The 22,055-nt window shown below is 35.2% G+C and overlaps 1 protein-coding gene across 3 annotated transcripts in view; it reads right to left on the reverse strand.

The window, feature by feature from the left end:
- Positions 1-22,055, reverse strand: part of NFAT (nuclear factor of activated T cells 3) — a 283,391-nt gene that overhangs the window by 103,386 nt on the left and 157,950 nt on the right. For all 3 annotated transcript variants that reach the window (XM_090369108.1, XM_090369107.1, XM_090369109.1), the window contains exon 6: positions 247-309. In XM_090369108.1, coding sequence (XP_090225234.1) covers positions 247-309 — 63 coding nt within the window. The remainder of the gene's footprint in view (positions 1-246; positions 310-22,055) is intronic.

Raw genomic sequence — 22,055 nt, forward strand, 5'->3', positions numbered from 1 at the left:
AAAACCTAGTAGCTTCTTTGATTACTTCTCTGAATACTTCCCATTTGGAATTTCCTGTTGGTAACATCATCAGTTGGTCCCACTGCAAAGAATTTAAAAGTTCTCTGAGACCTCTCTAGACACCCTTATGAAAGCAAAAGCCTTTCCCTTTACCCTTGAGAGTAGTTATGTCTTTATTTAATTTGTGAGTATATGCTGTAGTTCACTATTTTTGCTAATGCCTAGAGAACTCTAGATTATACTTACTGGCAGTGCTATGTTCTGGTGATTTCTGCTCTGCCAAGTTCTTTATCCATTCTTCATTTTGAACTGTTTTAAACAGATAATAATTAATACAAATAATACACAAATAGATAAACAAAATAAGTATTTTAAAACAGGGTCTGGATGTTCAATTTTTATCCTTTCTTCTCAAAAAAATGTTTTGAATAATATACTTCAAAATATTAACATAATGCTTTTTATCATCATGGATCATCACTCATCCATACCCTGGGCTATGGGTCTCACAATATACAAATTTGCAATCTCACTTGCCAAAAGTGCATATACAACAACTTCCAAAAGTCTTTGGTGAAACCTTATATATATATGCAATGTTCCATACAGAAAATGTAAACATACAAAATTCTTAGTTTCATTCTGAGACATGAAAATCATGGGAGTGAAGCTCAAGAATTTTGTGCTTTACAGTTAACATAAATAGGTAAAACTTCACTTATTCCACCAGTTATACATACATACATTCACCAGTTTTATCAATTCAATTTTTCAATCACTTATTCAAACATTCATTTAATTCTACATTCTCTGATTCATTAATTCCAATCTCATTCAGTAATACAGTGCATTCTTTCTCACAGCATAGGAATTTTCTTAAGATCTTCTATACTGTTTTTTCTTTCTCTAAGTAAAAAAAAAAAATATATATATCCAAAAGGATACAAAAAAGTGGCCACCTCCCATTCATATCTGAATAAAACCATGTTAAGTCATGCAATACAGCTTTACATCATTTCAGAAATTTTAATAATTTTGCACATCTCATTCAAAGAAATAAAAATCATAAACCCTCCATTCATTCTGTGTAACTCATACATACATAAAGAAAATGCAAGTGCCCACATTTAAGTCCACTTATTCACTAAATGGCATTATACATTACTACCAAAAAATGAGTACCCTATATACATATAAAAAAGCAAGGGTATACTAATTTTATGGCAGATACATGTAATAAAAAGATGAAAATTTGAGACCCACAGCAAGGTTTTATATATTTATGAGCAACTTAAATTCAAAATTATAACTTATTACAATAAAAGAAGCAACATAAGACATAGATGTGAGTATTCAGATTGCATGATTAAACTAGTATAATGAATGTTTTTGATCAAGCCATTCACTTCTTCTATAAGGGTTCCCGATTCAAGCACTTATTATGAAACTGTTCACTGTTTTATTAAATTACTTTAGAAATGAGAGTACTAGTATAAAAACAGAAATTTATACATTAGGGCATGCACTAGTTTTAACCTGGCAGTAGTGGAATTTCAACATGGGGCCTTACGGATCCACCTAGTTATTTTTCTATTTCTGAAAAAAAAAAAAAAAAAAAAAATAGCTTTTCGGTTTTTTTAAAATTCAGCTTGCAGAATACCAATGCTTGGCCTTTCCTAACAAATTAAAATTCTTATTAAATGTAATTAATTATCTTTTAATGACAAATGTAAATTTAAAAATACATTTTTACACTTGCTATTTTTAAAATTCAAATTTTTTTATTAATTCCACTGGAAAAAAAATAAAACACTATAAACATAAAATATAAATATGAAACTATTAGTCACTTCCATTTTCAAATTCACAAAAATGTTAAAAGAACAAAACCTCCAACTAATATAGGCGCAAGTATTACTATGTTTTGCCAATTTTTACTTAATTCTGCAAAACAACGAATTTCACTTCCAAATTTACTCAAGTAAAAATTTATATATTTAGGAAGCTAGGCAGAGAACTTATCTCAAAGTGACAATTAACACACAACAGATGTATTAAAGGTAGGCCTAAAAAGCCCCATGCTGCCATCACCAGGTTAATATGAGAGCACATTACAAGTATTATACTGATAAGTAACACATTCTTTTAAATAATGTTATTTTTCCTAGTAATCCTAATGAAATCTATTTAATTTCTGTCAACAGACAAACAGTTTCACAAATATTCAGTTCCCAGTGCTCACAATTAATTTCTGTAATTTGTAAGAGATGATAATTAACCATTTTATCTAAAAAAGATAACTGTTTAGTAATTAGTATATATATTTTTTTAATTTCCACTATAAAAGCCTTAATAAAGTTCAATATATGGCAAAAAGCTCAAGTGGGGATATGTATAACTGACAAATAGGGTTGTCATCCCCTTTCAACAGAAATATTTTTTGATTTTCTGAAATCACTTCAAAAACAGTTAAACTCAGACTATGAAGGTGAGGGTTTTGTTTCCCCAGCTGTTGCAGGATTTCTTCTCGAACTGACAGGATGACTTGTATTTTACATAATGTAAAATCAAAACAAATGTGACAGATAGTGATATCTACATAGTTCAATAATGCTGTTAGTGCATTTGACTGAAGGGAATGAACTACCACAGTAAATTTTTGGGAAGGCAACCAATGTAGGCACTCTCAATTTTACTTTACTTTTATTTTATGGTGTAATCTAACTGGAGAATGGCATACAGCATGTATCCTATCAGAGATATAAGGTAATTTCTACTGAAGAATAATTAAACTAGAGCATTTTGTATTCAATCTCTAACTATTAACACTTTAGTTGTTGCATGAGGACAAAATCCTCCATCATGTTTAAAACCATTGCCCATTACTGGTATTTGCACCCGCAGGGATGTAGTTCTCACTACCTTCCTATCTCATCCTAATTCATAGTTTCTGCGTGATTTGAGATCAGATGTGTGTGAAAAGTCTAATGCAGAGGAAAACTGAACTGGAGGACAACAGTCATCCATACAACCACTCTTGTATAACTGACAAATATGCAGTATTTTATCCCAAACTCATTATTATTGTGATATCAGTTTCAATTCTAAAGTCCAATGTTCCTTTTTACTGTGTAATCACACAGTTATTTCATTTATGTAGATGTTTCTATGTAGAAGTAAAAGAATCAGTGTAGATGATTTTAGTGCTAAGAGTGGACTAATGAATGTACAGATTATGAAATAAATAGCAACATTAAGAAGTGGGGGGAGGTAATAGGCAGGTCAGCTACCCTGGGTGCAGACATTGAGTAAAAAGCCAAGATCACAGTCATAAGTTATAGAAAAGAGGATAGAGGGGGAAAGGCAGGCTTACTGGGGCCGTTTGTCCTAGGGCAGATGCTGGCTTCTGATACTCATAGAACTAAACAATTCTGAGAACAGAAACAATGATCTTGAAGCTGGCAGTATTGGATGTAGTGACCATGATTCTGCTACAGCCAGACATTGGAAACGGTTTTAGTGAGTTCTCCCAGTCATGATGATGATGTGTATGAAAACTGTTTGAAGTCACAAATGAATCAAAATCATTATATCCTCATTTATAAAAAAAAAAAAAAAAAAAAAAAAAATTCAATTGCAAGATCCTTAAATGGTTAAACATTTTGTAAATCTTTACTATTCTAATCAAAGTCAGTAATAACAATATTTCATAATGTAGCACTTGAACAAATATTAGCATCTTCCTAAGTTTCCTGTCTGACCCTCAAATACTACTTCTATATTCGTACCATAATAAAATGCAATGCAACTATTACTTTGGAGAATAGCGAAAATCTAAGTTAAACCCAACCTACAGAGTGAAATGTGTTTTAAATTTCTTAAAGGAATACAGATAGTTCTAAGAGACATTTTGTGGTACTTCTTATAGTGAGTATATGTGAAGTTGAATGGTAATGAGGACAGCAATTCATTGTGTGATGTGGCAATGGAAGTGCTCTGAAATAGAAGACAGATTTCATTCTACTCAGGTTAAAGTGCTTAGATTTTCACTATTTTCCATTTTGAGCATCTGAACATCATGCTACTAAATGAACAACTTAATAATTATTTTTCAAGAGAAATGTTTTTTCATAGTGTATAGCTTAATAAATATATATATATTTTTTTCCCTAATTACAGCCAGTGTTTTAGCAAGACCAGCCTTTTTTTTTTGAGTTAATTGTAGACCCCACTTCACGTTTTCTTTTTTTTTTTTCTTTATCAAAAATTTAGATAGAAACCATTTTTGCTATCTAAAAAATTAAAGAAAAATGTATAAACCAAAGCCAAAATCTGTTATTTGAAAGCTTCCTCCCAATTTTGTCCAGATCTGATTAAAACCTTAATAAATCCCATCAAATAGTTTATGTAATACATTGATACACGTTGTACAGAACAAATATATTTATTATTAGAGATATCAGAAGGTATATGAAACTTAATATTCTGTAAAATTTTAGAGTATAAAGTGTCAGCCTACAATACTCTATATAACTAGACGCGAGTGCCACCACCCAGCTGGCATTGTTTTGGCGATTACTGTCTCCATAACAGTGGATGAGTAGGCACCCTGAGTTTTACTGACAATGCACTTTTGGGTGGGCTCCACAATATAGGAGATGCTGAAAAGGTAATGAAACTTAGATTCCATAAAATTTTAGATCATAGCTTCAGGCTATAAGAATATATATAATTATGTTGCAAATAGTGCAAAGCATTAATTTATATAGATATAAGCAAACAGCATCATTATTTAGCTTCTTATATTGCAAATCCTTTAACAAGTTGTCCTACTCATTGTATGTGGCCCTGCATTGTCAAACAAAAACAGCACTTCATGCCTCAATAGCCTAGGGCTGTTTTCTGCGAAATTAAATCCCTAATTCTCTCAGAAGTATGCAATACAATGTTTGCATTCACATTATTTTTTGGCTTTTGAAATGTTGGGAGTAAATCATGATGCTTCCATTGCTCTGATGTATGTTTATATTTGTGTTGAAAGTGAAGGGTCCATAGCTCATCCTAGTTTGTTGTTGTTGTTGTTTGAAGGGTTTTAGGCCCATCAACGACTTAGATCATATTGTGCTGTTATGTGTTATGTCTGGACAAGTGTGTGTTCATGGGTCAATCTGCATGTAGTGTACACTGGAAAACCTATAATAAATCACACGGAAAACACTAATCCTCCACTTGAGATCAGCTAACTAAACCTTTGTTGAAGAGGACAAAAGATTCCACCAGTCACAGATGAGAATCGAACCCAGACCTCTCCAAACGTGTGACAATTGGCAAAACCATTATCACAAGATTCCATTTCTGATAATGTCGAGATTGAAAATTAGCCATGTTTGTATTTCTAACTAAGCTTCTCGTTTATATGATTTTTTTTCATTTTTTAATAAATTTATAAAATTTCAGGTAAGTCAAATTTATACTCAGTTGCTACTGGCAAAATCAGCTCTAGTACAAAGACTTCCATTCCATTCAATTTCATTCTTCTGTTCTGTTTAAGGTCTAAGAAAATATTCATTTCCTCATTGGAATGATGTGAAGGAATTTTAAAAAAAGGATATTGGCACAGCTTCGAAACTTAAATGTTTCTCTACTTAATCATAATTTAAAAAAAAAACAAAAAAACAGTACCCATTTTTCTTAGCACTGCTCAAAAATATAAATATTGGCAGCACTTTATTTTTAATTCTTCAGCAGAATACTGTTCAGAGGGTAAAAAAGAAAAAGGGGGGAAAAAAAAAAGAGCTGATTGATTTTGAAGAAATATGGCAACTAGTAGAAGAAATATGGCACATAGTATACTGGAGGTGATCACCCAAGTGTGAACCAAAATAAGCAGGAGGTCAAGGTATGGCGTCCACATCACACAAAAGAATGCCACCCCTCTGTGTTACCAGGCAGTAGTAGGTGGTAGATGACTCTCACTGATCAGTGCAATACCACCACTTTGCTTACTGGAGCCTTGAAGTGGTGAAACCCATGTTTAATCTCTAGAGCAAAGCTCTGGCAACTCCCCATCTTTTCCAATCATATAGTATGATTGAGGTCTTTTGAGTTTATGACGGGCATTATGGCGAGATCCAATCTTTCTTACTTTTCGAGGGTAGAGCTCTAAAACAGTTTGCAGGCTGGCTGCTAGTTAGTACACTGGACCAGTGTATTTTACAAACATCGATGAACAGTGAATCATCACAAGAAAAATTATAATTTGTTGTGAAATTTCAGCTTATTGAATGAAATCAATATTTCAAGCCTAGGTTTTTTACACTGCTTAGATCCAACAATTAAATTGTTTTCTGGAGACATCCAGTTTCTTAATTTTGATTTTAATTCCAGTGCAGCAGAAAAACTTGTATCACATAAATAGGCTGATGTGTATGTAAAGGATTCTATAAGGGGCCATATTATTCAGTTGTTTACATTCACCTTTTATTTTCTACAAGAACACTGAAACATCACCAGGTCTCATGCCTGGCTCTTCAGTACAATATTTGTTGAAAGCTAAAAAAATTGATATGCATTTCTTCTGTAACTGCTCTTTGCTTTAAAGCATTCTAACAGTTTTAAACACCAAAAACTTATTGTATCAAAAGTGCAAGGAAACTTTTCATTAGCTCCTCATGAGTGTTTTAAAAATATAAAGATTAGCACTGTAGAAGTAAAAACAAAAATTCAGTTTTTCTCAAAATTTCAGTTGTGCTGGCATACTCCCCAGGTTTCTCTTGCATATCCCTAAGAGTACACAAACCACCATTTGAGAAATACTGGTATAGGCCATTCAGTGCAAAGGGCAAATGTAGATGTACTACATATGCTATACTTTAAACATATTCAGATTAGCACCTCTTGAAAAGACTGGTAAGGTATTAGCATTAGCATTAGTAGAGGCATTTGATGCAAGAAAGCAAGCTTATCCAGCTGAGCCTTAAACTTATTTAGGCTATCAACTTCCCCGACAAGGGATGGAAGTCTGTTCCACCTACCAACCACCCGCTGGCTAAAGGCAAATTTCCGCACATCTATCCTACATCTGTCTTTCCTCAATTTGAATTTATGCCCTCTCAGGTGATTATTCTGAGCAAGAGGAAGAATTCCATCAGCATTGAGCATGCTCAAACCATTCAAGGCTTTGTACACCTCTATCAGATCACCTCGCTGGTGCCTAGTTTACAGACACTGTAATTCGCAAAACTTAAGCCTTTCTTCGTAAGAGCACCCCTTTGTCCCATTCACCAATCTTGTTGCCCTTCTCTGTACTCGTTCCAGCAGCTCTACATCCTTCTTGAAATGAGGCCTCCAGGCCTGTATACAGTACTCTAGGTGTGGCCTGACCATTGCCTTATACAAGGGAATAATCACCTCCTTATCCCTGCTAGAAAAATTCCTATATATCATTGACAATACACCATGAGCTACTTTTGCAGCCTGTCTGCACTGCTCAGAGAACTTCATATCTGCCTGCACAATTACCCCCAGGTCCTTTTCATTCTCCACCACTGTCAGTGTAGTACCGCAGAGTTGATACGTTGCTCTGGGGTTACTGTTTCCCATATGTAGTACTTTACATTTGTCAATGTTAAACTTCATTTGCCACCTCGAAGCCCATCTGCTCAACCTTTCCAAATCCTGTTGCAGCAGCACAGTGTCAGTAGTGTCCTTGACAACCCTGCCAACCTTCGTATCATCTGCAAACTTGGACATTAAGCCCGATATACCATCATCAATATCATTTATAAATACAGAAAACAATAAAGGACCCAATACTGAACCCTGAGGGGACTCCACTAATAACATTAGTCCACGATGAGCAGTGTCCATTGATTACCACTCTCTGTCTTCTCCCCCTCAACCACCCCTTTATCCATAGCAGCAATTTGCCTCCAATGCCACACTGCTCCAATTTGTGCAGCAGTCTTCCATGTGCAACAGTATCAAAAGCCTTTCTAAGATCCAAGTATATAATATCAAAGTTATTCCCTGCATCCAGTTCTTTTGTGACTGCATCATAGTATCCAATCAAATTGGTCAGGCAAGACTTCCCCTTAACAAAACCATGCTGTGTCCTAGCTATAACTGAAGTCTTGTCTAGATGATCCTGCAGTGCTTCTTTAACCAGTGCCTCCATTAATTTTCCGGGAACAGAAGTTAAACTCACAGGTCTATAATTACTTGTGTCAGCCTTTGATCCCCCTTTGTGAATTGGGGTCACATTTGCACATCTCCAGTCCATGGGTACCTCCCCTGAGTCCAAGGAAGCTCTCATAATTATGGCTAAGGATTTGCTTACTTCCTTTGCTGCCTCCTTTAATATAACTGGATAGATCCCATCCACCCCAGGTGCCTTTCTTGTGTTTATCTTCAACAATTTCTCCTCCACTTTGCTCTCAGTTACTACAAGATTCTCTAGCTTACTGCTAGAGTTGAATACACCTCTGGCATTCCCCTCGCTGAATAACTCCTCATGTGTGAATGTCGATGCAAAATATTCATTTAGTTTGTTAGCTTCCTGAGCAGGGTCATCAACACTTGACCCATCGATATCAAGTGGACCAATCTGATTCATCCCCTTCCTTCTAGAGTTTACATAAGTAAAGAACTCTTTGCTGTTTTTCTTCGCATCCCTTGCTAATGATCTCTCGTAATCTGCCTTCGCCTGCCTAACCTCCTTTGTAACTTTGTTACAGATCAACTTGTATCTATCATAGGCGTTTGTGTCACGTGTTAATTTGTATGTATCCCATGCATTTTTCTTCTCTGCCATATGCCTCATTAGTTCATCTGACATCCATTTAGGCCTAAACCTTGAACAATATTTCTTAGTTGGTATGTAAAGCCTAGTAGCTTCCAAGATAAGTTCCAAGATAAGCTTCCAAGGGCAAATGTAGATGTACTACATATGCTATACTTTAAACATATTCAGATTAGTACCTCTTGAAAAGACTGGTAAGGTATCAGAGCCTACTCTTTGTCCTTGATGACAGCTATGCTCTTTCTGGGAATACATTTGACAAATTTATGGTAGTAGGAAACTGATATGTTGCCCCTTCACTTCCAAGTAGTTGTTATTTTTGATTTGAGTGTTCTTGGTTCCAGAGCTACTATGGCTAAATTGTGTGTAGAGGGTTTTATACGGCAATTCTGTTCATGTTTATATTTTGTTGGGAATGATTTCCAAGTGTCACAGGGTGTCTATAACTTACTGCAGAGATATTTTATTTCATATTTGATTATAGAAGTTTATTTCCTTGAGGAACTGAAAAACATCTGCTATATTGCTCTGTGGTACTACACTGACAGTGGTAGAGAATGAAAGGGACTTGGGGGTGGTTGTGCAGGCAGATATGAAGTTCTCTGAGCAGTGCAGACGGGCTGCAAGAGTAGCTCATGGAGTATTGTCAATGATATACAGGAATTTTTCCAGCAGGGATAAGGAGGTGATTATTCCATTGTATAAGGCGATGGTCAGGCCACACCTAGAGTACTGTATACAGGTCTGGAGGCCTCATTTCAAGAAGGATGTAGAGCTGCTGGAACGAGTACAGAGAAGGGCAACAAGATTAGTGAATGGAACAAAGGGGTGCTCTTACGAAGAAAGGCTTAAGTTTTGCAAATTACAGTGTCTGGAGACTAGGCACCAGCGAGGTGATCTGATAGAGGTGTATAAAGCCTTGAATGGTTTAAGTATGCTCAATGCTGATGGGATTCTTCCTCTAGCTCAGAAAAATCACCTGAGAGGGCATAAATTCAAATTGAGGAAAGACAGATGTAGGATAGACGTGCGGAAATTTGCCTTTAGCCAGCGGGTGGTTGGTTGGTGGAACAGACTTCCATCCCTTGTGGTGGAGGTTGATAGCCTAAATAAGTTTAAGGCTCAGCTGGACAGGTATTTTGAACGAACAGAGGGGTGAAGTGGATGTGGGTTTTTTTTTTTTTTTTTTTTTGGCTGATGCTGCATAAGCTTGCTTTCTTGCATCAAATGCCTCTACTAATGCTAATGCTAATATTTTTCCTGTCTTCCAATATAGTTTTGAGAGTGAGGGAGTGATGCTTGGTTATTAACTGTTTAAAGCAGTTTCGGTGTTTGGTTGCAAAAGCTGGACAAGTAATTAGTACATGTTCTACTGTTTGTTGTGTGTGGCAGGTAGGATATATATAGGAGGGTCCTGTTGTTGTTTGTTGTTTGGTTTTTAGGAGCATTAGCAAGGCCATATTGCTCCGGGATATGCGGTGGTCATTCCCTAACCTTTCCGCATCCTCCGTATTTGGTGGTGACGGGCTCGAAACCCAGTCTAATCAAGAAGCGTGTGCTACGCACTGCTGCTCCTTCCCACCTGGCTACGGAGGCACCTAGGAGGGTCCTCTCCTCGCAAGAGATGACAGCGGCTGAAATGAGTATGTCCTATTCTTAACATTGTATCACTTCGTCATGCCTGTTTTGTGTATGCTGTATTTCCATGGTTGGAGTAAACTTTTAATTTGGTGCAATTTGTTATTGGTTAGAACTTGCCATTGCTGCTGCCAGTGATGTGTCCTGCTGTAATGAATAACTTGTTTGTAATCTGAGAAAGGAATGTATTCAGGTGCAGATATGTTGCTGTTGGCTTCTTTAGCAGCTTTGCCTGCTTGTTCATTGCATATATTCCGACATGACTTAGCAAAGTCTAATGTTATGACCTTGTTCAATGAGCTTTGATACTCGGCAATGGATTTGTTGCTGAAGTGGATGTTTATTAGAACTGACATTTTGTATAGCTATCATGGAGCTAAGGGAGTCTGTGAAAATGATGCTGTTCTCAGAGCTTGAAATTTTCAATCTGATTTAAGGCTAACATAATGGCTTGCAGTACTGCAGTATAAATGCTGCAATCTTTTGAGAGTCATTGGGCCAATGTGATATCTGAAGAATAAACTGCTGCTCCCACTTGAGATTCAGTTTTTGAGGCATCTGTATATAGGATGCAATGATCTAAAAATTGTGACTTGTAAGCAGCATGTAGCAGATGTTGATAGTTTATATGAGGGAGAGCTTGCTTGCTCCAGAACTGGAAGGAGAAGTCGCATGTAGGCTGTTTGATTATCCATGGTGGTGTATACTGCTTCTTCAGTGGAGTAATAAAATCTGTGGTACTACACTGACAGTGGTAGAGAATGAAAGGGACTTGGGGGTGCAGGTTTATTGATTCTTTGTTGTTGTTAATAATGTTGTTCCCATTCTGATGTAAAAAGAGTTTTCTGTAGGAGTGACCTGGTAGAGATTTTATTTTAGCTCCATAAGAAAGTAATTGATTATGTCTTCTAATTTGTAAAGGAGGTTCTTGGGCCTCAGCATACAGGCTCGGCACAGGAGAGGTACAGAAAGCTCCAAGAGCTATTCAAAGCGCACAGTGACATACTGGGTCGAGTCATCGCAGGGCACTAGGTCTTGCCAAGTCATAGATTAGGGAACCATAGTCTAACTTAGACCGAACGAGTAGGTGATATAAATGGAGTAGTATCATTGCTACCAAAAATCCTGACAGCCAGATTCCCAAATGCCAAAATCCCGACTGTATTTAAAAAAACCAAGTTGGAGTCTATATCTCAGAAACAATTTTTGCAATAAAAAATGTTTTTCATGTAATCAAAACGGTCACTAAAATCATTACGCAAAAATTGTAATGATTTTACATTTGAACACATGGAACATGTACATTGCAGTTATGCAAACAGTATATGATAATACTAATATTTTATGCCATATTAATGAATAAAAACACACACACACACATATATATATATATACTATCAGTTCACAAAAACCAGATTACTGGCAGTAATTGCAGTTTAACTATATCAAAATCACACATTAAAATTTGCAAAAAATCATACAAATTATAATCAAACGTTTAAGTATTATAATAATCTTAACAATAACACTTAAAATAATCTTAATTATTACAATAAGAAAATGGGATATTTTTTCCTATTACTCCTTTCAAAATATCCTGACAGCGCCCATGGTCATGCCTAATGAACTTGTCAAAAAATTCTTGAAAGTGCAGCTAATAACAAATACCTGTATAATTACAGTTTTAGTTATGCTAATGATATTTATGAAGCGGCTGCCAAAATACATTACTCTAATATTCATATTCTGAAAGTTTCTTATTTCAAGTTTTTTTATCTTTAGCATTTCAATGCTATACCTATAATTATTGCTCAAACACTTTATACAAATACCAAAATTCGACTTGAAAAATTACCAATTAAATGAAATATAATAAAGTAAAATTAATTAAGTCGTTTTTATTTGCTGATTGTATTTTAAAACTGTTTGTTTCTGTAACAGAAAACATGTTCTTCAAATTGAGAGAGGTATTTGTTGTTAAAATTTTTCTTATTTTTTTATATTCTTTCTACAAAATTAATCTAAGGTAAATTTTTACTTACTAATTTTACTAACAAATATATAGAATTATATTTTTATATTTTTACAATATAGTAGATACTGTCAGGATTATGGGCCAGACCCAGAGTAGTATTGTTCTATCTGCTCCCCAGGATATGGCAGATAGGACTTTTAAGATTAGTATTAGTTGTGGCATATGATGCAAGAAAGCAAGCTTATACAGCATCAGCCAAAAAAAAAAAAACAAACAAACTGCACACCCTCTTCCCATTTCACCCATCCGGTCACTCCAAATGTTTGTCTAGATCAGCCTTAAATTTATTTCAGCTATCAACTTCCACAACAGCAGATGCAAGTTTGTTCCAGCAATCAACTACTCACTGACTAAAGGCAAACTTACACACATCAATTCAAGGCCTTATACACCTCAATCAGATCACCTCACATGTGCCTAGTCTCCAGCCGCTGCAATTTGCAGAACTTAAGCCTCTCTTAGTAAGAGGATCCCTTTCATTCCACTCACCAATCTTGTTGCCCTTCTCTGCACTCATTCTAGCAACTCTACATCCTTTCTAAAATGAGGCCTCCAGACCTCTATACAGTAATCAAGGTGTGGCCTGACCATCGCCTTATACAAGGGGATAATCACCTCCTTGTCTCTGATATTCATTTTCTTCAGACAGTGGACTCTTATGTGACTGATATGCTCTAAAAACGTAAATTTTTTTGTCAAAAACAAGTCCTAAGAAACGGACACTATTTTTAACTGGGATTATCTGTTCTTTCGCCCTGAGTTCTGGATCCGGGTGGAGATTCCTTTTTCTACAGAAATGTATATATGTGGTCTTTTGTACTGAAATTCTATATCCATTTCTTTCAGTCCATTTTATGACTTTGTTTATAGCTACTTATAATTGTCGTTCTATTGTCCTCATATGCTGAGTCAAGTAGTTAGATACATAATCAAAGAGAAGTGTTTTGAATGTGTGCTACTACCAGGCCAATTCTGCAATGCTGTTCTTCTCAAACCAGTGAATACATGTCACCTGGTTTAAAGAGATTGATTGGCATGATGGTAGATGCAGAATTTATTATCACAGAATGAGGAAGTTCTATGAAAATATCCAAAATATAAATGTATAACATAACCATGAGAGCTGTATGTACTATGATTGATGGTTTCACTACAATCTATTGGTAGCAGTTTCAAGCATCACTCTTTCAAAGTTCTTGTTGGGACAATGCACTATATTCAGGAAGTATTTAATATTTTTGTTTCTAAGAACCTTATTTTCAATTTCAGTAACTCATTTCAATGGGTTAAGAAGAGAGAATTGAAGGTTACTAGATCTTACCTTAAATTAATAAAATCTGAAAATGCAAACATTTAAAGTGGACTGACTGAAAAAAATAAAGTACAATAAAAAAACGAAGTAACCTTTGAATTAATGACAATGCTTAACAACCCAAAAATGAAAGTTATTTAATCTGAATTGATGTAAATTTGTTCATTTTGTCATCTTGTTATATGTACTGCGCATTTATCAGCCTGAAGAATGCGTAAATCAAATTTTTACACTAGAAGACTTCATTAGAATATTTCACTTCACATTTCTTCATGCTATGTTAGGTTTACGAGTTGCACCCAGAGCACACTGACTTTACCTGTGGTACATATTATATATATAGCAAATTAATTTTTATTATACAAATAAATGTCAATCTAAAATTGAAAATATTCTGTAATACACTTTTACTTTGGATCTTATTTAGTTTTCTAAATAAGACAAGCAAAACAAAAAGTTTATTCTTTTAGTTGACGTGCTTCTTTCATGCTGACCATGTACCAATTAGTTCACAGTTTTCCAAAGTGAGTGCCACATGAAGCCGTGAGAGCTATTACTTATTCTCACCAAGGAATTATTATGGAAAAAAAAACACCGAAACACCCTTACACTTAACACTGAATATAAAACGGTTCATGTTTGCAAGTGGTCAGTCTGTGCAACCATCCAAAACCAAATAGTTTACATGTAGCTGCTAAGAGGGAAATGATTTGTTTCGAATCACAAAGAATGACTTGTGATATTGATCTTTTTATAGTGGTAATTTAGGTATTAAGATGTTTTAGTACGAGAAAGGGTACAAAAGTAATGCTTCCAATTTTTTCCTCAGAAAATTTAATTCCTGCAATTATGCCTTTTACATCAATTATTCCTTAATCATTAATAAACACGCTATTATTTTTCCACAAAGGCACCATCACTTTTTATGCATTTCTGAGTCAGATGCTGTATTCTAATCCTGTAAAAGTTCTTACTGCTCAAGAGGGTTTTGCGACCACTGCGCTTGAGCTGGTCATTGGAAGATGCAAGATCTTGGCTATGAGAGGGATAAGGAAGAACAGTGCACTCCAGTTTTGCAATGGCTTCCAGCGTGCAGACTAGTGTGGGGTTGTGCATTGTCATGGAGAAAAACCTCATTAAGGTCTGGTCGAAATCTATGGATGTGTGCTTTCAACTTTTTCAATGTTTCCACATATTAATCTGAGTTTATTATGGTGCCATGCTCCAAGAAGTCCACAAGCAAGACCCTATCTTTGTCCAAAATACTGTTGCCATGATTTTACCGACAGAAGTCTAACTTTTGAACTTCTTCCTGCACAGTGAATTTTGATGGTGCTACTCCATTGACAGTGATAAGAAATCTATAGGTAAAAAGAGATCCAAAGAAGGAAAAATCAGTCAAGAAACACTTGTCATGATGAACCGAAGCCGACAAATGAAGAGCAAGAAAAACACAGACAGGGAGAAAATTGAGTATACCGAGTTACGCAAAGCCACTAGAAAGAGACTCAGAGAGGATATAAGAAAATTTAACAGAAGAAAAGTAGAACAAGCATTAAGGAAAAACAAAAGATTTAAATCAGCAGTCATGAGCAGTAATACAAAAAGACAAATGATACTGAAACTGAAGAATAGTGATGGTGTACTTATGAATAGGAGCGAAGGCATAATTCAAATAGCAGAAGACTACTATAAAGAGTTATACAATGAGCAAGGGAACGATTCCAGCAGTGGGGAAGATGGATCGCAAATTAGTAACACATACAACATACCTGATATCCTTCCTGGTGAGGTAGAACACGCGTTGAAGAAAATGAAGAATCAGAAAGCTCCGGGGGGAAGATGAAGTTACTGTAGAGTTGTTAAAATTGGGAGGAAGAGACATGACACAAAAACTGGCAAGACTCTTCCCAAAATCCATTAGAAAAGGTGTGGTGCCTAAGGAGTGGAATAATGCAATCATAGTTTTGTTGCATAAGAAAGGAGATAAATCAGAAATTGGAAATTACAGGCCAATTAGCTTATTATCCCACATCTACAAGTTGTTCACAACGGTCATTACAAACAGATTATAAAGAATATTTGATGAGAATCAACCGAAAGAGCAAGCTGGCTTTAGGACAGGATTCTCAACTATGGATCACCTTCACATAACGTCACAGCTAATGGAGAAAGCAAACAAATATAAAACATTATTATGCCTGGGCATTTGTGGATTATGAAAAGGCATTTGACTCCATACAGCATAAGGCAATGTTTTGGGCACTGGAAAGACAAGGCATACATATATTATGATTTTGAAGAAAATATAAGAGAATTCTACCTACTTTATTAGCCTAGACAAAGACAGTAGGAAATTTAAAATTGAGAAAGGAGTTCGACAAGGAGACACAATATCTCTGAAGCTGTTTACTGCTGCCCTTGAGGAAGCTTTCAGAAGATTAGACTGGTTGCAGAAAGGAGTAAATGTGAATGGAGAGTACCTAAACCATTTACGATTTGCAGATGACATTGTAGTCATAAGCCATGATCCCAAAGAATTAGAGGAAAATCTTAATCAGTTATGCACAGTTAGTAATGATTTTGGACTAAAGATGAATATGGCTAAAACAAAAGTAATGATGACCAAGTATGCCACAGAAAGGGACATAATGATTGAAGGAGCAGTAATGGAAAAGATGAAGTTATATACTTATCTGGGTCAAGTTATTAGCTGTAATAATGAAAAATGGCTGTAAGTCAAGAGAAGAATAAATTTTGGATGGATAGCATTCAGGAAATATGGTCACATACTGAGGAGCAATATCCCAATTTGTCTGAAACATAAAACAATGAACCAATGTATACTACCCACACCATGACTTATGGAAGTGAAACTTGGGCACTCACCAAAAGAATGGAAGAGAAACTGAGAACTACACAGCGAAGAATGGAACGAATTATACTGGGAATCAGACTGTTAGATAAGAAGAGAAACACATGGATTAGGCAGCAAACTCAAGTAAAGGATATTCTTATCAAAACTAAAGAACTAAAATGGTCTTGGGCAGGACACATAGCTTGAAGACATGATGACAAATGGACTAAGAGAATAACAGAATGGTAACCAAGAGGAGCTAGAAGAAAACCTGGAAGACAATGACGGAGATGGATAGATGAAATTCATGAGTGTGTGGGTAGTAAATGGATGGCCACTGCACAAAACAGAAAGAACTGGAAAGTTGCAGGAGAGGCCTTCATCCTGCAGTGGATTGAAAATGGCTGATGATGATGACTCCATTGACTGTCTCTTCGTTTCAGGGTCATAGTGATGGACCCAGATTTTGTCACCTGTAACTATGCGTGGAAGGAAAATCTCTCCTTCACTCTCGTAGCACTGGGGAAGTTCTACACAGATGACTTTTCGGGCTTCTTTGTACTCACGTGTCAACATTTACAGGACCCATCAGGTGCAAACCTTGTTGTAGCCTATTTCCTTTATGATGGTTATCACAGTAGGTTTCCTTATAACTACTGCATTGCACAGTTTGCATGTTATGATGTGGTGGTCCCCTTTGATCAGTGCGTCGATCTGGCTCTTGCTTTGACGCAACTGGCTAGCAGTTTTGGGGCTGGTCGATAATGTCACTTCCCCCACTCTTAAAGTATCTTACCCAACGTCTAACTGTACTCACATCTACAGTATTGTTACCATAAACATTTTTGAGACATGTGGATTTTGAAAGGCGTCACTTCTTCCTTAGTAAGAAATTCAATCACTACTCTTTGCTTGATATGTATATCTGTAACATCCACCAGTTTGAACTATCTGTGATCTGTGTGCTGCACTGTGATGAGTGCAGCACACAGATTACAGATTACAGACCAATCACAGCACCACTCAGTATGGTGAAACTAGAGAGTTGTAGCGATGATTCAGTGACACACAAAATGAATGAGTGCCACATTTGAGAGCAAAAAAAAATTAGGAGGAATTACTTTCATACCAGTCCACGTATATTGTCCAATTTGTTTATAGTGCAGTTGAAGTTTCCTGGATAACAAATTCAGTTGTTTAAATTTATTTATTCAATGAGCACTTTTTCTTCATTCAATTAATTGATTAAATTGCTAACACTCACTGAGTGGACGTGTAACTGAGCTAACAAAGTTTTACATTAATGTGTTGTTCTCAGTGGCATTTATACAAAAAAGCTGTCATAAAGTGAAAGCCCCTTTCCTCCAAAAAAGAGAGAAATTTCTGAAAAGGTAAACAGAAAAAGGTTGACTAAAAATAAAGGACAGATGCAACAAAAATCAAAGAAAAGGAGTGCACAAATCTAATACAGCTTATTTATCTTAACAATTAGTAGTAGTATTTACGTAAAATTCACAACAAAAAGTCATTAGCATTAGTTGAGGCATATGATGGAAGAAAGCAAGCTTATGCAAAATCAGCAAAAAAAAAAAAAAAAAAAAAAGTCACCTCCCAATTCATCCATTCATTCACTCCAAATGTCTGTCTAGCTCAGTTTTAAATTATTCAAGCTATCAACTTCCACAACAAGAGACGGAAGTCTGTTCCAACAATCAACTATCCACTGGCTAAAGGGAAATTACTGCACAAATATTCTACAACTGTCTTTCCTCATTTGAATCTATGCTCCCTCAGGTTCATAATCTGTGAAAGAGGAAGAATCCCATCAGCATTGAGCTTGCTCAACCTGTTCAAGGCCTTATACACCTCAATCAGATCACCTCACAGGTGCCTAGTCTCCAGGCACTACAATTTGCAGAACTTAAGTCTCTCTTGGTAAGAGCACCCCTTTGTTCCCCTCACTAATCTCGTTGCCCTACTCTGTACTCGTTCTAGCAATTCTACATCCTTCCTAAAATGAAGCCTCCAGACTGGTATGCGGCACTCAAGGTGTGGCCTGAACGCTGCCTTGTACAACAGGTAATCACCTCCTTGTCCTATCAAAATTTCTATATATTATCGCCAACACTCCATGACTTGCTCTGGCAGCCCGTCTGCCTTGCTCAGCAAACTTCATATATGACTGCACAATTACCCCCACAAGTTCTTTTTCATTCTCCACTTCCCCAAGTGCAGTACCACACAGTTAGTATGTTTCTCTTGGGTTACTGCTACTCATATGCAATACTTTGCATATGCCAATGTTAAACTTCAGTCGCCACTTCTCAGCCCATTTGCCTAACTTATCTACATACTGTTGCAGTAGCATAGTGTCTTTACCGTCATTAATAACCCTGCCAACCTTTGCATCATCTACAAACTTAGACATTAAACCTGATATATCTTCAATATCATTGATGAATACACAAAAGTACAAATTTGTCAAGTTCATCTATTTTTCCTTGTGAATAGTACAGTTAAAAGGAGTAAAAACAAATTCTTATCACAAAATAAACATGAATATAAAAATAACAGACAATGAATTAGGGCAGAATGAAAAACAAAGAATGCAGCAAATATTGTTGTTTGTTATTTGGTTTTTAGGAGCATTAGCAACTAAGGCCATATTGCTCAGGGATGTGGTCATTCCTTGACCTTTCCGCATCCTCCGTATTTGGTGGTGACGGGCTCGAACCCTGGTCTAATCAAGAAGCGTGTGTTACGCACTGCTGCTCCTTCCCACCTGGTTATGGAGGCGCCGCAGCAAATATTATTAATTAAAATCAGAAATAATTATAGTAAACAGATATAGTTACACAAATAGACAGCAATGAAAAATGTAATGCATTACTGATGACAAAAGAGTAGCTTATATTCTACATATTTCCACATATTTAACTACATTGGATAAGAAACACAATTCACCATGTATTAAATTAAGATTTATTGAATTTAGAGGTCTAAATGGGCAGTATATAATTTTTTTTTAATTTTTAAATTAAAATTTTCATGGCTTAACAAAATACTTTAATGACTTCAAAACTGTCTGTGCTGTTAAAAAATTTTAAAAAAATTATATACTGCCCTTAAAAACTTGAGGACATGTGCCTAGGGTCAACCAAGATCTTTCTGGCTAGCCAAATAATTATATAAAACAATCAGAAACATAATGAGAATAGTGATGAAGTGAAAAAAAAATAGTAATGAAGAATCTGTTGTTGAATAGGGTGTTCTATTAGAACATGTAAATGCATCCTTACAGTCAAATGATGAAATCCTCACAAGGAGACTGTGAATTGAGGTAGGTCTGACAGCCGAGAAATCAGGACAGTGTAGTAGCACACACTCTTTAGTGGACTATGGTTCAAGCCTGTGATTGTTAAATACAATTAACAATTATATTCTTGATTTACTATAAACTCCTCTGACCTCGTGGTCATATCAGAGTATAAACAAGAACAATTCAATCACTATTGCTCCTGGCCCTGCTGCTGTGATGAGCATGTACTAGTAAAAATTATTTATTTTAAGATCCCAATGCTAAAATAGGAGAAATTACATCAGCTATAAAGACAAATGTGATATTAATTTAGTAAATCAGAAATAGCTACTCAGTTAAAATAAAAATTTTATGAAACAAAAGACAACAGCTGAAAAGTTAAAAATCCTGACTGCATTGCCAAAAAGTTAGTGTTTATATAAAAACTAGAGAATGATTTCAAAATTTCAAACTAGACAGCTAGAAGGGCAAAACTGCTTTTCAGGAAAAAAGAAATTTTGTCCTCTCCAAATCCCAAAGAAGACATTAAAATAAGAGAATGTTGACTTGGTGCAAGGATTTTATTGTTCTGGTGATGTGAAAAAATCAATGATGAGAAAGAAAGATTATGCATCAACAAAATTTAATGCACCAAAGAAGATGTTCAAAAGATATATATATATTAAATAATTTGTGAAAAATATACACAGTTTAAAAACAGATACCCAAATAATCTAATAATTTCAGTGAAATAAAATAAAGAATTTAGTTGTAATGTCAAAATTAGAAGATAAGTTATTAAAATTTTGTAGGGTTCTGTAGTGAAAGGCCATTTTTATCAGTTTCTCCAAAAATCATATTCTTGTTGGTGCTAGTGGTAAACAGTGTTTGCATTTGCACCACTCATCAAAATTATGTTTTAGGATGTATGCTATTGCCACTAACTACATAGGCAAAAATCAGTACAAAACTGCAACATTTCAACTGCAATGCCACAGCTTGTGACATATTGGATCAGTGCCTGAAGTCAATGGTGTCTATAAAATAGAAAACTGTAACATAAAAAATGCTTCATAACATTACTGCTGTTATACTGGAAATGTTACTAAGTAGAAAACCATAACATTTTGGCATGCAGGGTTCGGTGTTTCCTCTCAAATGCAAATAAAGGTTTTGGGGTTAGTGAAATATAATGATTATATTTCAATAAGAGCTTTGAAATAATTTTAAAAATTTTAGCATACAGTTTCAAATTAAATCATTTCAGTTGTGCTAAGTTGTATCTTTCAGTAAAAATGAAACAACACACACACACAATCCATAGGATATAAAGATGAATAAGAAAAGGATGTGCATACAAAGCTGGATGCCTGCAGTTTTATGTGAAATTGTAGTGTTAATTTGAGTAAATTACTGTCAATTTACTCAGAAAATGCTGCTCTATTTTTTTTTATTTTAGTTAAATTTTTGAAATGTGGGAATAAAATCATATCCTCCTATGTACATACACTTCACCCACCAATTCCTCTGGAAATTTTTCTGGAAAAAAAAAAAAAAAAAAAAAAATATATATATATATATATATATATATGTGTGTGTGTTTCAAAAATAACTAAATAAAAAAATATATAGACGTATGGGTGAAAATTAAAAATTTATGCATGTGTACACGCACGCACGCGCAGAGTGTGTGTGTGTGTGTGTGTGTGTGTGTGTGTGTATATCTTCAATTTTGTATTTTTTTATTTTATTTATCATTCATTTGATCTTTTTCATTTTCACTTTTGCTTATATTAAGGATACCCTTAATGAACTTGGCATTCTCTGTTCACAATCCTATATATAAAAATGGGCTTTCACTACAGAACACCACAAAACTTGAATAACTTATCTTCTAATTTTGACATTGCAACTAAATTCTTTATTTTATTTAACTGAAATTATTAGATTATTTGAGGATGGATAGGACATTATTTTTTTAATATACCCACTATCTATCACACCCACATGAAGTTCACAATTTACTTTATCAATATCTATTTTATCAGCTAAAATTTTTTTCCCCATACATTGTTGATTATGGATGAAACTTAGTGGTTGGCTATTTTTATGATA

This window comes from Mastigoproctus giganteus, chromosome 2, assembly GCF_048544385.1.
Source record: "Mastigoproctus giganteus isolate SK-2022 chromosome 2, ASM4854438v1, whole genome shotgun sequence".
NCBI lineage: Eukaryota > Metazoa > Arthropoda > Arachnida > Uropygi > Thelyphonidae > Mastigoproctus > Mastigoproctus giganteus.